Raw genomic sequence first — 15,607 nt, 5'->3', positions numbered from 1 at the left:
GAGCCACACTTGGGCCATAAGAGTTGGCATGCTGGCGAGGTCATTGTTTTGGGAGGGGGGGAGGGGGGGGGGTTGGCGCGGTCTGCTAGCCCTGCTAAATAGAGGGTCATACCATTTCAATACGACTGAAGGAACTCAAAACATGTAATGGATGCTGTCTAGTAGTAAGTATATTCAGAGCCAGTTGCAATTGAATCTTTCACTTTTTTCATCATTCACCATGAAACAAACGTTAGTTCACCTCCACAACTCGTGTCCAGGTACACTCTTGGCAAATTGGTGAGGTCCTCTTGGAACTGGTTTTCCATTGTGTTGTTCCAGTCTCATGCAGAGTGTCTAATTAGTGTTTGCAATATGTGGATGAGTGTTGTAAGTACTCCTGCAATGCCATGTGGTTTTGCGTTTTTATGGGTTGAAATGAAAGTAACCCCAGTACAGGCACACATCGTACTCCTCTCAAAATCTGCCAAGGGTGCCACTGATTTTTGTGTCCCCATCCAACGGATGACACATCTTTAATAATACCACACTGCTTTGTTCTATGAATTGCTACTGTTAACTTCGAAGTGTAAGTCAAGACACTGTCTTGCAGTCTGGTACTTCTGAAGAGCGTGCCACTATCTGTTTTTCCTTTGTTAGCCAAAGTCTGCAGATAAAAATTTCTTCCACCATCAGAACTGAAACTGACATCATTAACTACTACAACTGTGAATGCAGGTAGTCTGCCAATGAGCTCCAATTTGATACAAAACCATTATTTTTCGTGAACAGTGTATAAATTACGTGTAAATTTGATTGCATTTGGTTTCCCTCAAAGTGCTACCTACTGTAAACCACTGAGTTTCTCTTTCTCAAGCTGTATTTGTAATTTCATTGTTGGATAACTAATAGACTGTAGATATGTCATACATAATCACAGCTCTATAGTGAAATCATTTAATATGTAACTTTCAGGAGTGAAAAGGAACGTGCACATTCCGCGTATCCAGAACTTACTGCTGCCATCCTTCTTCGTGATTCGAAGGATTGTGGTATCCTTAACTGTAGGCCTCCATTCTTGCAGAGGTTTGCGAGTATAAAGGTGAGTAAGTTGGAATTGCATAGATTGTATACACAACAGTGAAGTCAGTTTTAATGTGGGACCTGAGTACATTTGCTGTGGTCGAAGAAAGTAAACCTGCATTGATGTGAAAGGTTTAAATTAAATAAGTTATTGTGTGTCAGCCTATTTCAATATAGAGTGTTAATTGGAGATGACGGGCATTCAGTAAGTAATGCAATGCCAGTTTTCCCAGTTTCAGTTGAAAAAATGCAGAATTTGTGGTGGGGCATGGTGGAATATTCCCACTTAGCCCCTATATTTTCACAAAGTTCCAGTAGGTTGCAGCACTATACGTTGCCTTCAAGATGGCATTTGTAACAGAGCTACACTCCGAGCAGGGAGCAGACATTTGGTATCTTTTCAAGGAAAACCAGAGCATCGCATTTATTCGTAGGTGCTTACAGAATGTCTACGGAGACCTGTCAGTGAACAAAAGCACTGTGAGTCGTGCAAACCTGCCCGATCTACTGTGGACCAGCTGGCCACACACAACTGTAGCTCCTGCAGTGTTGGAATGTGTGGAAACTCTCATTCGAGGAGATGTAAATGAACTACTTCTTCTCCATCACAACACGAGGCCTCACAAAAATCTGCACACCCAAGAGGAGCTCACAAAACGTCCTTGGACTGTTCTTCCTCATCCACCCTACAGCTCAGATCTCGCAGATTCCAGCCTCCATCTGCTTGGCCCAATGAAGGATGTACTCCACGGGAAGCAGTACGTGGATGATGATGAGGTTATTGATGCAGCAAAGTGTTGGCTCTGGTGTCAACCAGTAGACTGGTACCATGCGGGCATACAGGCCCTCCCACTAAGATGGCGTAAGGCCATCACATCGAAAGGGGTTATTTTGAAAAATAGAGTTTGTTGTTAAAACAGTGGGAAATAATATGGTGTATTGGAATACTGAATAAAACCAACCTGCTTTCAGGGAGAAATGTGTTGCTTTACTTATTGAATGCCCCTCATATTTTTTCTGCAGAACAAATGTCATACACTGTGAATTTTTATGTACAAATTTCCTGACCACATGGTTTCAGTGGCTTGTTTGGTATATTTCAGTCAGAATTATTTGTACAACTTACAGTTACTGAGATTGATCTGTTTGCAAATGCATACATATGCTTTGTGTTATTTCATATAAAATGAATAAATTCATATAAACATAGAGCTATCATAGTCTTTCACTTCCTGTTTTATAATTTGCCTGCACAGAAGACAATAATGCAGCAGACTAAATGGTGGTTCATGTAATGAAAGGCAAACAGCTCCAGTATTCGTAAATACACATATAGCAGTGAAAATAATAAATATCTTGGGATGTCGGCTTAGGGTATGAGATTAGGCAATGTCAATTAGAAATTAATTTGAGAGGAATTAATTTGCACAGGAAGCTTGACCGTCTTGGCACTCAAAATTTGCCAAGGACTGCTTGTTAAACAAAATTGCTGTCCCATGAAGTTGCAAAAGTTCTGCTGTGGTGAACATTATAAATTGAAAGAAGTAGTTTTAATCTTTTTACAGATTTTGATGGTATGCGCTTGAAATTTAAGCATATGTTCTATCCATAAATAACATATAATTTATACAACGTAAAAAATATTTGTGATACACTTAACTTTTTACAGTTACCTTCACATTAGAATAACAGGAAAGCAAAATATTGAAATACGTTTGTGATGAATGAATGAATGATCCCAGTGTGACTATATAATAATGCATAACTTTATCCTTTGCTTTATTCCAGGTGTTTGTCCTATTGTTATCATTCCTAGTAACACTGCAACAAGCACTTAGCTCAGGGTATATTAACTCTGTAATTACAACAATTGAGAAGAGGTTCGAAATACCGTCCAGTCTCTCAGGCCTAATAGCTTCATCATACGAGATTGGAAATGTCATCACAGTTATATTTGTTAGCTATCTGGGTAGTCGTCGGCACATTCCTGTGTGGATAGCAATTGGTGAGTATATATAATATAAGAAAGAAAATTGTATTAGGTTATCAACTATATACGATGGTGGTTTGGTAAGTCTGGTAAATTTTCATGAAATAATGGTACATTTTTTGTTGCTTCTTCACAGGTGGTAAGGTTGATTATTCCAAGCATTGTATAAAGAATTTCAATGGTTTACAGCATACATTACATTGTTGACAGATGTCTGAATCGGTCAGTGTGTCAGCTGTGACTGAAACTGTATAAGACCAAGTTTCGAGCTGTTATTAAACATTTACATTTGAAAGGTGGGACTGCCACACAAATCAAAACAGAATTGGATGACATTCATGCAGATGTTTCAGTGTCGTTGAAGATGATTTACATTTGGATTAATGAATTTAAACTTGATTGGACAAGCACTGAAGATGACGCGGGCTCTCGCCTTCCAATTAAGGTTACCACAAAGGAAACCATTGACAAAATCTGTTGTATGGTAATGCAAGACTACTGAACAAAACTTCACAAGATTGCTGAGGTTGTAGGCATCTCAGCTTAGAAAGTGCATAATATCCTGCATGGAGATTTGGCTAGGTGTGTGAGGTGGGTGCCGCGATTGCTCACAGTTGACCAAAAGTACATATGGCATAACACTTCGACACGATATGTGGTGATGTTTAATCACAATCTGCAAGACTTTTTGCACTGATTTGTGACTGTTTATGAAGCCTTCATCCGTAATTGAATCCGTAATTACACATCTGAGTCAAAACAGCAGTCAGAACAATGGACCAAGGCTGGTGAAAGTGAACTGTAAAAGGCAAGACCATTTTTCCAGCTGGTAAGGTAATGGCTTTTTTTTGGATTCCCAAGGAATAATCCTCACAGATTAATTGGAAAAAGACAGAACAATAATTGGACCCTATTATGCTTCATTGTTGTATTATATGAAACTTGTGTTAGCTGAAAAATGACCGAAGTTAGCACGCAGAGTGATTTTTCACCAGGTTAGTGCATAATCCCTCACAGTGATAACAAAGGCTAAAGGGCATGAATTAAGCTTTGAACTGGTTCATCTTTTGCCCTATTGACCAGACTTATCCCCAAGTGTTTACTTTCTGTTCCCTAACCTGAAATTTTGGCTTGCTGGGAAAAAAATTTTCATCAGATGAAGAAATGATAGTTGCAGTCAATGAGTATTTTATGGAGTTGCCACAGTGGGAAAAAGATTAGTGGAGATCTAAGCCAGAAGGATTGTGAGAGCACAGGATATACTGAAGAGACAGTTCCCACCTTCATATTTCAGAAAACATAGTGCCTGAAGAGAAGAGCCAAATAGCTTGTGTAGTGCAGCAGCTGTTGAAGTCATTTGTGCTGTTATGCAAAACACGTTCGGCAACTGGTGGTCGAGAATGGTGCACAGTAATTGTACCACAGCTAATGTACAACATGGCTGCTTTCACACATTGCCCTGCCTTTTTATATGGTAGGAAATGCCTGTGACTAAGCTGTGACTTGACCACAAGGGAATGACGCCCGAGGAGCAGGATTGGAGCAACATAGGAGTAGGGATGGACAAGGATACTTCTATCTAGAGGGGGGGGGGGGGGGGCTGTGGAACACTACTTTCGGTGATGCGAGTAGGAGTTTGGGTGGAATATTCCTCATCTCATTGTGTGATGAGAGGTAGTTGAAGCTCTGGTGAAGGAAGTGGTTGAGCTTCTCAAGGCCAGGAGGGCAATCAGAGGAGTTCTGGCTGGTAGATGGTTAACAGTTTTACAGGTGTAAGAGGAACATGTGTCATGGAACATTGATTTGTGGATCAGTTCGATAGGATACTATCTTGTCAGTAAAGGCTATGGTAAGGGTAGCAGTGTGTTTTGATGGCTCCTGCTTTCTGCTGCAGATGTATCATCCATGGGTGGCCAGGCTGTATGGAAGTGACTTTTTGACACGGAACAGGTGACAGCTGTCCAATTGAAGGCAATGTTTTCATTAGTGTGTGTGATATGAAGAGATGTATTTACAGAGCCATCTGAGAGGTGGATATCAACCTCTAGGAAGATGGCATGTTGAGTTGAGAAGGGCCAGGTGAAGCAGCTTTGGGAATAGGTGTTGAGGTTAGGGAGGAAAGAGCAAAGATTGTCCCTCCCTTGAGTCCAGATCATGAAAATGTCACCCATGAATCTGAACCAGACAACAGGTTTTAGGTGTTGACTGATCAGAAGGATTCCTCCAGATGGCCCATAAACAAATTGCTATAGGGTGGCACCGTGTGATTACCCGTGGTAGTGCCTTGGATTTATTTATAGATTCAAACTTTGAAAGTGAAATAATCGTGGGTCAGGAATTGATTGGCTAGCAGGAGTAGGAAAGAAGTGGCGGGTTTGGTATGAGGAAGACATTGGGAAAGGGGGATGTTGGTGTATAAGGACATTGCATCCAAATTGACAAGAAGTGTGGAGGTAATGAGACAGGAGCTGTGGAAAGATGGTGAAGGAAGTGAATGGTGTCTTGGATGTAGGATGGGAGATTATGGACAATATTTTGAAAGTGTTGGTCAACAAAAGCAGAAGTTTGTTGCGTGGGAGCAGTTTACCCAGCCATAATGGGACAACCAATGGGGCTGGGTATGTGGACTTTGGGGAGGAATTCCTGAAAGGTTACAGGAGGATGAATGGGTGGAAGGGGAGGAGGATAATGGTTGGAGGGAGACTGATTTTAAAGTTTTTAATTGAGTAAATTTGGGGAAAAAGCTGCTGCCTCCTCAGTTTCTCTATAAAGCTGCTGTTTGTCTGCTATTAGCGGCTTAATGTTTACTTGATTACAGTTTTGTTTTCACAGAAAACTTATGAAAATCTGTAAATGCTGAGTCCTATTTACAGTTCATTACTGCTTGTTGTACAGCTTTATAACAAATACTGCTATTTGACATGTAATTAACAGAACTTTTCAGTCCCTGGATCTATTCAGATAATTTGTAGAAAGTGTGGCTAATAAAGTATAGTTTTAATTTTATTTTGAATTGGTAGGGATTCCTAATTTCTGACTTTGTTAGGCTTGAGCTTTTTTATATCTTCACACCACAGTAGTTAAATCCATTCTGAATCCTGGACAAGGAAGCAGAGTCTATATGAAAATTATTTTTGTGTTAGCTGACACTGATTTTTACTATCAGCAGCAAGTACTAGCTAACTGTGTTGTCTCTTGGTAACTTTAACAATTTCCTCTTTCACAAAATTTTATTTTTATTTTTAGTCTTGATAGTGGTAGCATTGAGTCATTGACTGGCCCACAAAAAAGTGAATATGTGTGTGTGTGTGTGTGTGTGTGTGTGTGTGTGTGTGTGTGTGTGATATTTCATTCTTACCATTTGCCCTGGCAAGTTTTTGCTGCAACATTTCCTGTTGCATTCACATGAAATAATTATAAAATATAGAAGATACATGTAGACCATTTACTTGTGGGATCTCTAAGTCAGTGTCAGCTTGTTCGCCATAGTTTTTATAGAATTCATTTATATACACAAAAGTGTTATTTCTGCCATTGATTTTATTTTTTATGTATTGTGTTACTTTCTTTTTCAATATGTATTTTGTTGTCTGTTTCAAATTTGTGACAACATTAATTTATCATTGTGCCTTCACTTCACCACCACCACCACCACCACCACCACCACCATCTTGGACAGTGTCCACCATCTGGCAGGGTCTGTTTGGAACATAAGCGTCTCCATCGTCTTCTGTCTTGCCACCATCTCTCCGTCTTCACCTTGGTCCAGTCTTCTCCTTCCTTCTAGATGCATCCCTCCACTCCTTTCAGCCATCTGTCTCTTGTTCTTGCTCTTGGTCTCTTTCCTTCCAGTTTCATCTCATGTATCCTCCTGGGAATCCACTTCTCCTCCATTCCCTTAACGTGCCCATACCATCTCAGCCTTGATTTCTCTATCTCCTCCTGTAATGGCTCCACTTTCATTAACACTCTGATCCTCTCATTTCTTAACCTGTTTATCTTTGTCACTCTAATTATGTTCCTCAAGAATTTCATCTCACTAGCTTGTAATTTGCTTTTCTCTCTTCCTTTCATAACCCAGGTTTTATATGCACACGGCAGGATCGGTATCTCCCACAAGTCCAACCCCTTGTCCAAGTTGTGGGAGACGGACAACGGCATGAAGTAGGGGATTGTCTGTAGGAGCGAGGTACAGTGGGTACTGTGTATGCCCTGGGACTGCTACGGTAGCTGTGAAGGTGCTACAGGAACCCTGAAAAGTGACAGCTACAATAGCTGGTGAAGCTACAATAGGCCCAGCAAGCCAGTAGTAGATTACGATTTCTGCTTTCAAGAACAGAAAGGACCTCGGAAAGGATGGATTTAATCAACGACGAACTGGCTATAAACAAGGACTAAGATTTGGAACATTAAATATACAAACATTGATTTGAAAGGTGGAGAAGATGGCAGACTTGATGGAAAGAAGAAAGTTAGACATATTAGGGTTAGCTGAAACGAGATGGAAAGGAGAAGGAAGGAGAGAATTGAGGAAAGGCTACTGAATGTACTGGAGTTGAAATGAGGAGAGAAGGAAAAATGGAGTGGGAATAGTAGTAAGAGATGGATTAAAAGAGGAAGTGCAAAGAATAAATGATAAGATGATGAAGATCAAAATATCACTCAAGGGGACGACCATAGAGGCAATACAAGTGTATGTGCTGCAGGTGCATTGCACTTCTGAGGAGAAGCAAGAGTTTGAAGAGGAAATGCAGAAGCAGATGGGAAGGAAGAATGTGATAGTAATAGTGGATTTAAACCCACACATTGCAAGAGGAAGACAAGGCTGCGAAAGTGTGCTTCGACCAGAGGGTTGGGGCTGCCGAAATGAGGAAGGTGATAGATTATTGGAGTTCTGTCAAAGGAATGGCTTTCTGGTTGTAAACTCTTGGTTCAGGAAAAGAGAGAGCCACGGATTACATCATACATTCAAGACTTAAAGTGGAAATCAATAGTTGACTAATTCCTGTATAATAGTGAGATGAATAGGAACATCATTGACATTAAGTTAATACCATCAGAGGCCTTGGATAGCGACCACCCTTTGTCGGTAGGATTAAAAGGACAGAAAACCAGGAAAGACATATAAGGGTATCGAAGTTGAGGGAGGAAGAAAGCAGGATACAGTACCTACAAGTAGTAAAGGAAAGCATCCCAAAGGATTAACCAAAAACTGTAGAAGAGGATTGGGATAGATGCAAGGGATCATTGTATCTTCACTTGTTAAGTAATACATTAGTATTCTCAGTATCTTATATTTGTGATTTATGTTATCAGGCAGTAACACACACAATTTTTCACAGGTTCTGTTATCATGGGCATTGGTTCCATGGTTTTTATGGTCCCACACTTTATAGCAGAACCAAATCTGGGCACAATGCTTGCCAACTCAAGCTCAGACAATATTTGTAGGGGAGTGTCTTTGAGAGAACAGGACATGGGACTTGGAAGATTATCTTCAGGTATTGTAAACACTCATTTTATGTTCATCATTTTTCATATTTTATGTAACTAAGTAGTATACATTAACTCATATTTTATGATTCCCTTTGTGTACTTAACACAAATGTTATGCTAAGTTTATAATGAAAAGAAGCAGAAATGATTATACAGTATAAATAATGATTTCCTCCTGTAGTTATTGATATGGAACACAGGCTTGCATTGGGACATTATAGTGGTGCTGTATCCCACATATGAATACACAAATAAGAGGAGTCAAGCAAACATTGTATTGGTACACTGAAACATTTTTTAGTTTCACTTGATTGACTCTCATGTTCAGCTGATAAAATTGCCGTTCTTTGTGCCTGTATTTTGATTGATGCTAATACTAGAAAGTCTGTGTTTTGTGTTGTGATTTCTTTCTTTTAATTTAATTCCATTTTTACACCATCAAGCTCATCTATTAGTTGCTGTACTTCATAGTTTGTGGATTAGACAATTTAGTATATAGGAATGTAAATGTATAGAGGGCGTGTATTATGGCAGGAAAAGTGATTGCTGAATAACAACAGAAAGAGCGCTGGAATGAGATATGAAAGTTCTTTTTAAGTTGCTGTATGTATTTATTCAAACTTAAAGTGCTTACTCTGGACATACACAAACAATAAAAAGAAATCTTGCTGAAAGTAAATGTTAATACGTATCTGCTGATAAAGTTTCATTCCTTAATATTCTTGCTTGACTATTTAGCTAGATATCCATCCTCATTCTAAATTAGGCTCAGTTAGAAATTCTCCAAAAAATATAGCATCACTTTCATTTCAAGCAGTTCTTAATATTGTTCTTATGGTAACAGAGCAATTTTTTCCCATCAGTTCTATGTTGAAGAAAAGTTATGAGTACACACATCTTCTCTAGGACAACAATACTCATTTCATAGTATAAAATGTGTGAGTAGGTCAGTCACAATCAAGAAAATAGCCATAGTAATGGTGAATGAAGGAACAAAATAGAGTTATTAAGATAATGATGAACATACATTTTTTTAAATAAAACAAAAATTATATGATTTTGATAAAATGTCTTTGGAGTTAAAGATTTCCTGAACCATTTTTGTACGTGTTTCCATCGTGGATAGGGAAAAGGGGGGGGGGTGGAGGAGGAAATCTTTGGAGGCTTCTGTTTTCTTTAAATAACTGTTAGTATCACGTTACACTTATTAAATTATCCTGGGCTGTTATGCTGTGGTTGGGCAAATTTCTTGCTGGAACCCAGCATCTCGCCTTGTCTGTGGGCCATAGTTCAAATTCCCATCCCACCATCTAGATTTATGTTTACCATAATTTCCCTAAATGCAACTGCTGGGAAGGTTCTTTCGAAAAGTCAAGGCCAATTTCCTTCCCCGTTCTTTCGTTATCGGAGCTTGTGCTCTGCGTCTAATCTAGTGACCTTGCTGTCAAGGGGATGTTTAAATCTTCTTTACTTACGTCTGTGGCGGTCATCTTCATAGGGATTGTAGCCTCCCCCTCCCCCCTCCCCTCCTCTGAAGATGTCCCTTGCAGACGAGGATGAAACATTGGGTTTCAGCAATAAATTCATCTGATAATAGTGTATTAGCCCGGAATTTTTTAGTAACTGTGACGATTCCAGCTATGAAAGTTGACATTTTACAACTATCATGCTGCTAATGTTTTTATTTATCTTATCATAACCTTCCATTTCCCTAAATGCTGTGCTTTGTCTATGAGTAATAATAAGTAGTAGATTCATATTTAACAGTAAGATAAAAAGTAACTTGTTTCATTTCTTATAAACATTATTTAACAAGGATTTGAATTCGTATGACATTAATTACATTCGCCAATTGAAATCATAACAGGAGGCCTTATGTACTCATTGGACACTCATAATGGAAAATAGATAAGACATTGAATATCAGTTTAAATGATTGCTTTCTCAGTATTTCTGTCATGTACTTGGAAACACATTTTCGTATAGTGTATGTAGAGAAAAAAAGAGAATACAAAATGACATAATGGTATGATGTCAACAAGGGCAGTTATGAACAGCAACATCTTTGTCATTCAAAATTTGTGTGAAAAAAGTCACAAGGCAATCACTTACTCATACATCGTGTTTCATTTATATCAACAGTTCAAAGGTAATTGACTGGTTTTGGAAAATATTAATGGATGGGAGCAGTTAATACAAACTACTTATTCATTTTATACTTATATTAATTATATAATCTGTGTGGAAACTTGTAGCTTTTGTTCGTCTTACACTGTACACGGAAAGGTTACTCCTTGGAGAGGGAGGGTGTGTGTTAGCTGCTGCTGTTCCAGTTATACACTAATATTTGTGAAAATTGCAAAACTGAGGAGGGTAAGTGTTGCTAAAAGGAACTATATACAACAGTGTATGAACTTTGAAGTTCACAGGTAATTAAGATTATGAAACTGTTGATCTCTGACTCTACAAGCTCAGTATGGTTTGAGACATCCTATATGGTGCAACTGAGCCTCTGAATATCATAACACAGAAACAGAGAGCGTGTAAATATGTTCCTGAGGTATCATCCTCCACGTGGTTTGTGTGAAAGTCCAAGTTGCTGACAAATCATATCACAAAGATGTTTGAAAGACCACATGATAGATAAATAGTGCATGTCAGGGAAGTAGTAGCACTCGCCATTCTTTGAAGAACACTTGCGTATTCCATGCCACATGTGGCCAATCATTTTACTGATGATGTAAATGAAGTTACCAGAAAGAGGAGTACTTAGGCTGTAGAATATCTCTAGTTCAGATAACTCGAAATAGGTAGGGGGATGTTGATGGTATACAGCCACCTGCTTGGTGAGGTTCCGCATGTATCTACAAAAGAGGCAATACAGCAGGCATGTAGTACTTGAAAAAGAACTGTTATTGGCAGATTGGCTAATGGCTAACCCCTACCACTCAAGTTACTGAAATGTTAACCCCAACTCAACAAGTCCTGCCCAAGCCAAAAAAATAATAGCAGTAAAAACAACTTCCCAGAGACCAAACTTTCATACCCATTCAAAATTCATTCACATTCATGCTTTTTGATATTGTAAGTGTTGGATTAGAAATTGGAAACAGTTTCAATTGCAGACTATTGTGAAATAACTTTTTCCTGTTGTCCTCTGAAGATGTGTGTAGGTCAGACATGCTAGTATTACTCTGTACTTAATAGAGACGATAAGTCAATGTGAGTGAATGCATTCTATAAGTGTTCCCCAAACACTAATTTGCCACTGTTTTGATATACAGTTTTATGGGACATTCAAAAATATTACCTGCAGTGCAGCAATTTTCTCATTGTAATGCATTGTTATTACAACATCTATCAAACAAAATTGATGTAAACTTCATTGATACAAAACATTTACATTCATGCTGACAGTTCAAGGGACAGTATAAATGCCATTCTTGAAATATCTATTTTTAATACACAAAAAGGCAACCACTCACTTGTACACGATAGATATATGGTACATTCCATCCTGAATTTTGGGGGGGGGATACTGTTGGTTGGGCGGTACATGCATCCTTCTATGATAAATGCTAAATAGTAATTATCTGTAGGTAAATTGCTGAGTGTCCCTTGTAACAGTATCCATGTTTTATTGAGTTGCATTAGTTTAGTATATGTTCTACCAATATGAATCTAAATTTTTCTTTTCTTACTTCTTAGGATGTTGCAGTCATAGTAGGTCACCTAATTACAATGTCGTCTCCGTTGTAAGTACACGTAAGCTGATAAAATGGTCAAAAAATCATTTGACACTGGCCTTATTATCTGGATTAACAAGTCAAACAAGTGAATTATATTAATAATCAGTGGATGACCATTTTGTCAGCTTATTTGTAAAAGGAAGTCACTTAGAGTAGTGCTTTATATGACAAATTTTTGGTACTTCATCAAAATCTTTCTTCTTTGAGCTTCTGAAACATTTTCACTTAGTTTAAACATTCTGTAACTGCAGAACTAATAAATATTATCTTCATTAATGATATTTAAATTAATTAGTGCAAACTCACATGAAATTCAGCTTCACTTGCATCTTGAAAAGTAATAATTTTAGTTGCTTAAGTTTTATGTGCACTTTGTAATATTGTTAGCACTTATGAAACAGCTGCTAACTATATTAACGGGACCAAATTGTTTTCATCTGAGCATGAGGAGTCACAGTTTTCTGTTTATGAGTTGTAGCAGCCCAAATATAGTAAAAAGTTTCAATTGATAGCCAATGGGAGTTAACGATGTAGTGAACTGTAGCTGTTTTAATTGTTTGAGAGAGCAGTGAAGTAATTCACACTTTTCAGAGTGGCTGTTTATGGGCTTGACCACATACTCGGTTTTTGGGTATAGTGGCTGTTGACTGTAAAACATTTTCTGTTGATATTCTGCCTTAAAATATGCATTGCTGAACTGAACTGACCTGTCTTCTAATCTTGGATGCAGCTGATGGGAATGCTAGAGTGTACTCTAATTAATTAGTGCCATAAAACAATGATTTTGCATATTATGTGAACAGCTTCACCAAAGATGCAGTGAGCCACTGTAGATTTCTTTATTCATTTTTAATCTATACTTTTTTTGTTCTCTCTACTCATATTTTGGCAGGTGTTTTAATCATTTAGGTGTAAATGTTTTTAACTGAAGGGCATTTGGCTACATTTTCTCTTGTAAGAAGAGACTTTTGTTTGTGGTGTAAAGTATTGCCTTATTTATCCATTTAGTTTAAGGGTAATTTTCACATAAAGTCTCCTATGAAAGGAGAAAATAAGTCAAGTGATGTATATGTGTGTGATATGCTATAGCATTCTAATGGTTTCCAAGCCTTTCCATGTCTCTACCTCCTAGCCTTCTGTAATTGTAAGACTGCACATTGGTCAAGGAGCTGCACTCATATTCAGAATGAGTGGGCTGCATATCCCTTTCAAGCTTTCAGATTTAGATTTCTCTTAATTTCTCTAAATTGTTTTTACATCTAAATCTACAACTATACTTCGCATGTCACCTTACAGTGTGTGATTTAGGTTACATCAAGTATCACTGTCATTTTTTCTCTTCGTGAGTCCACCTGTGAATGGTACATGAGAAGAATGACTGTTGATAACCTTCTCTATGAGCTCTGATTTATCAGATTGTTTTTACATCTAAATCTACAACTATACTTCGCATGTCACCTTACAGTGTGTGATTTAGGTTACATCAAGTATCACTGTCATTTTTTCTCTTCGTGAGTCCACCTGTGAATGGTACATGAGAAGAATGACTGTTGATAACCTTCTCTATGAGCTCTGATTTATCAGATTTCCTTGTCATGGTCATTTCACAAAATGTATGTAGGAGGAAATTCACACTCTTGGAAATGCAGCATCTCTCTCTCTCTCTCTCTCTCTCTCTCTCTCTCTCTCTCTCACACACACACACACACACACACACACACACACACACACAAACTATTTCTTCTGTGAATGAATTGTATTTGGGTAATATTCTTCCAATCAATCTCATCTTGGCATTTGATTTTCCTACAACTGATTGTATGTGGTCATTCCACTTCAGGTTGCTCCAGATGGTCACTCTCATAATTTTACACTCGTTACAGCTTCCAGCGAGTTTTCAAAAGTAATGTAATCAAAGAGTAATGGATCTCTTTGCCTATTTATATGCAATATGTTGCATTTATTTATGTTCAGGATCAGCTGCTAATTCCTGCACCAAGCATTGTTCCTCCACAGGTCTTCCTGCATTTTGCTACAGTCTTCTGAGGTTTGACTAGATCATTTATATGTGTTATAAACAATGAAGGTCCTCTAACACTACTTTGGGACACTCCAGAAGTTACCTTTGCATCTGTCAGTTTCAACCCATTAAAAATAACATATTGAGTGAGTGTCATCTCTTAGAAAGTCCTGAATCAAGTCACTAATCGGGTTCAGTACTCGGTAAACTCGTATATTGTTCACTAAATGACAGTGACTAACTATTTCAAATTCCTATTGGAAGTCAAGGAACGTGGCATCAAGCTGTGCGCCTTTGCCTACAGCCCTCCGAATATCATGGATGAATAAGCAAACTGTTTCACAAGCTCCCTGTTTACAGAATCATTTTGGTCTTTTTGGAGGACATTTTCATTCTTAAGAAATATCATAGTGTGTGAATGTAGAACATGTTCCATAATTCTACAACAGACTGATGTCAGTAATAAAAGCCTGAAATTATTTGCATCGATTTGATAACTCTTCTGGGAAACAGGAATGAATTATGTGCTTTTTCACAATCACTGGGACATCTTCGTTATTTCAGTCACGTGTAACAAGCTGCAATTGGAGTTGGGATTGGGGGAAAGGCAGGTTCTTTTGAATATATCTGTATAATCTCAAGGGTGTCTCATTTGGTCCAAAGTATCTCATCTGGTCCAGATGCCTCTCCGTATTTAGTGATATCAGCTGATTTTCTATTCTGTGATCACTTAACTCAGTATCTACCATTTTGATATTTTTGCAGTGATTGAAGGAAGATCTGTGCTATGATACTCTGCAGTGAAACATTTTTGGAATACGGAATTCAGAATTTTGTCCTGCCTGTCATCTCCATTTTGGTGGCTTTATGGTCACTGAGCAACTAATTAGGTGCTTTGTTTTTTATCTTCTTGTTGACTTAACACAGACCAGTTGACAAAATTTTACTTTTGAATTTATCAAAAACTTAGCTAATTGTTCTCCTTACACTAATTTTCAGTTAATTCATCTTTGGTTGTCAACTAGACTTTGATTTCACCTAAATTTGTGATGGAACCCTCTTTGTTTTCATAGCAACTTTGTAAAACATCTATTGTACCATAATGAGTCTTTATCACCACCCTCAATCTTACTCGGCACATACTGGTCGAAGGTGACTTGTATAATGTTTCTCAATTTCGTCAATTTTTGTTCCACATCTTCTTTCTTGGAGCTGAATATTTGATGTTGACTACTCAGATAAATTGCAGTATGTTTCAAATCACTTTTCTGAGGAAAGATATTTTCCAAT

General features: G+C 38.0%; 1 protein-coding gene across 2 annotated transcripts in view; it reads left to right on the top strand.

Moving 5' to 3' along the window:
- The window catches only part of LOC126237476 (solute carrier organic anion transporter family member 5A1), a 464,177-nt gene that overhangs the window by 403,148 nt on the left and 45,422 nt on the right, over positions 1 to 15,607 (top strand). For both annotated transcript variants that reach the window (XM_049947620.1, XM_049947619.1), the window contains exons 5-7: positions 955 to 1,081; positions 2,851 to 3,067; positions 8,395 to 8,553. In XM_049947620.1, coding sequence (XP_049803577.1) covers positions 955 to 1,081; positions 2,851 to 3,067; positions 8,395 to 8,553 — 503 coding nt within the window. The remainder of the gene's footprint in view (positions 1 to 954; positions 1,082 to 2,850; positions 3,068 to 8,394; positions 8,554 to 15,607) is intronic.

Source organism: Schistocerca nitens, chromosome 2, assembly GCF_023898315.1.
Source record: "Schistocerca nitens isolate TAMUIC-IGC-003100 chromosome 2, iqSchNite1.1, whole genome shotgun sequence".
NCBI lineage: Eukaryota > Metazoa > Arthropoda > Insecta > Orthoptera > Acrididae > Schistocerca > Schistocerca nitens.
The sequence above is the reverse complement of the archived record's forward strand: the minus strand, read 5'-3'. Positions and strand labels throughout refer to the sequence as shown.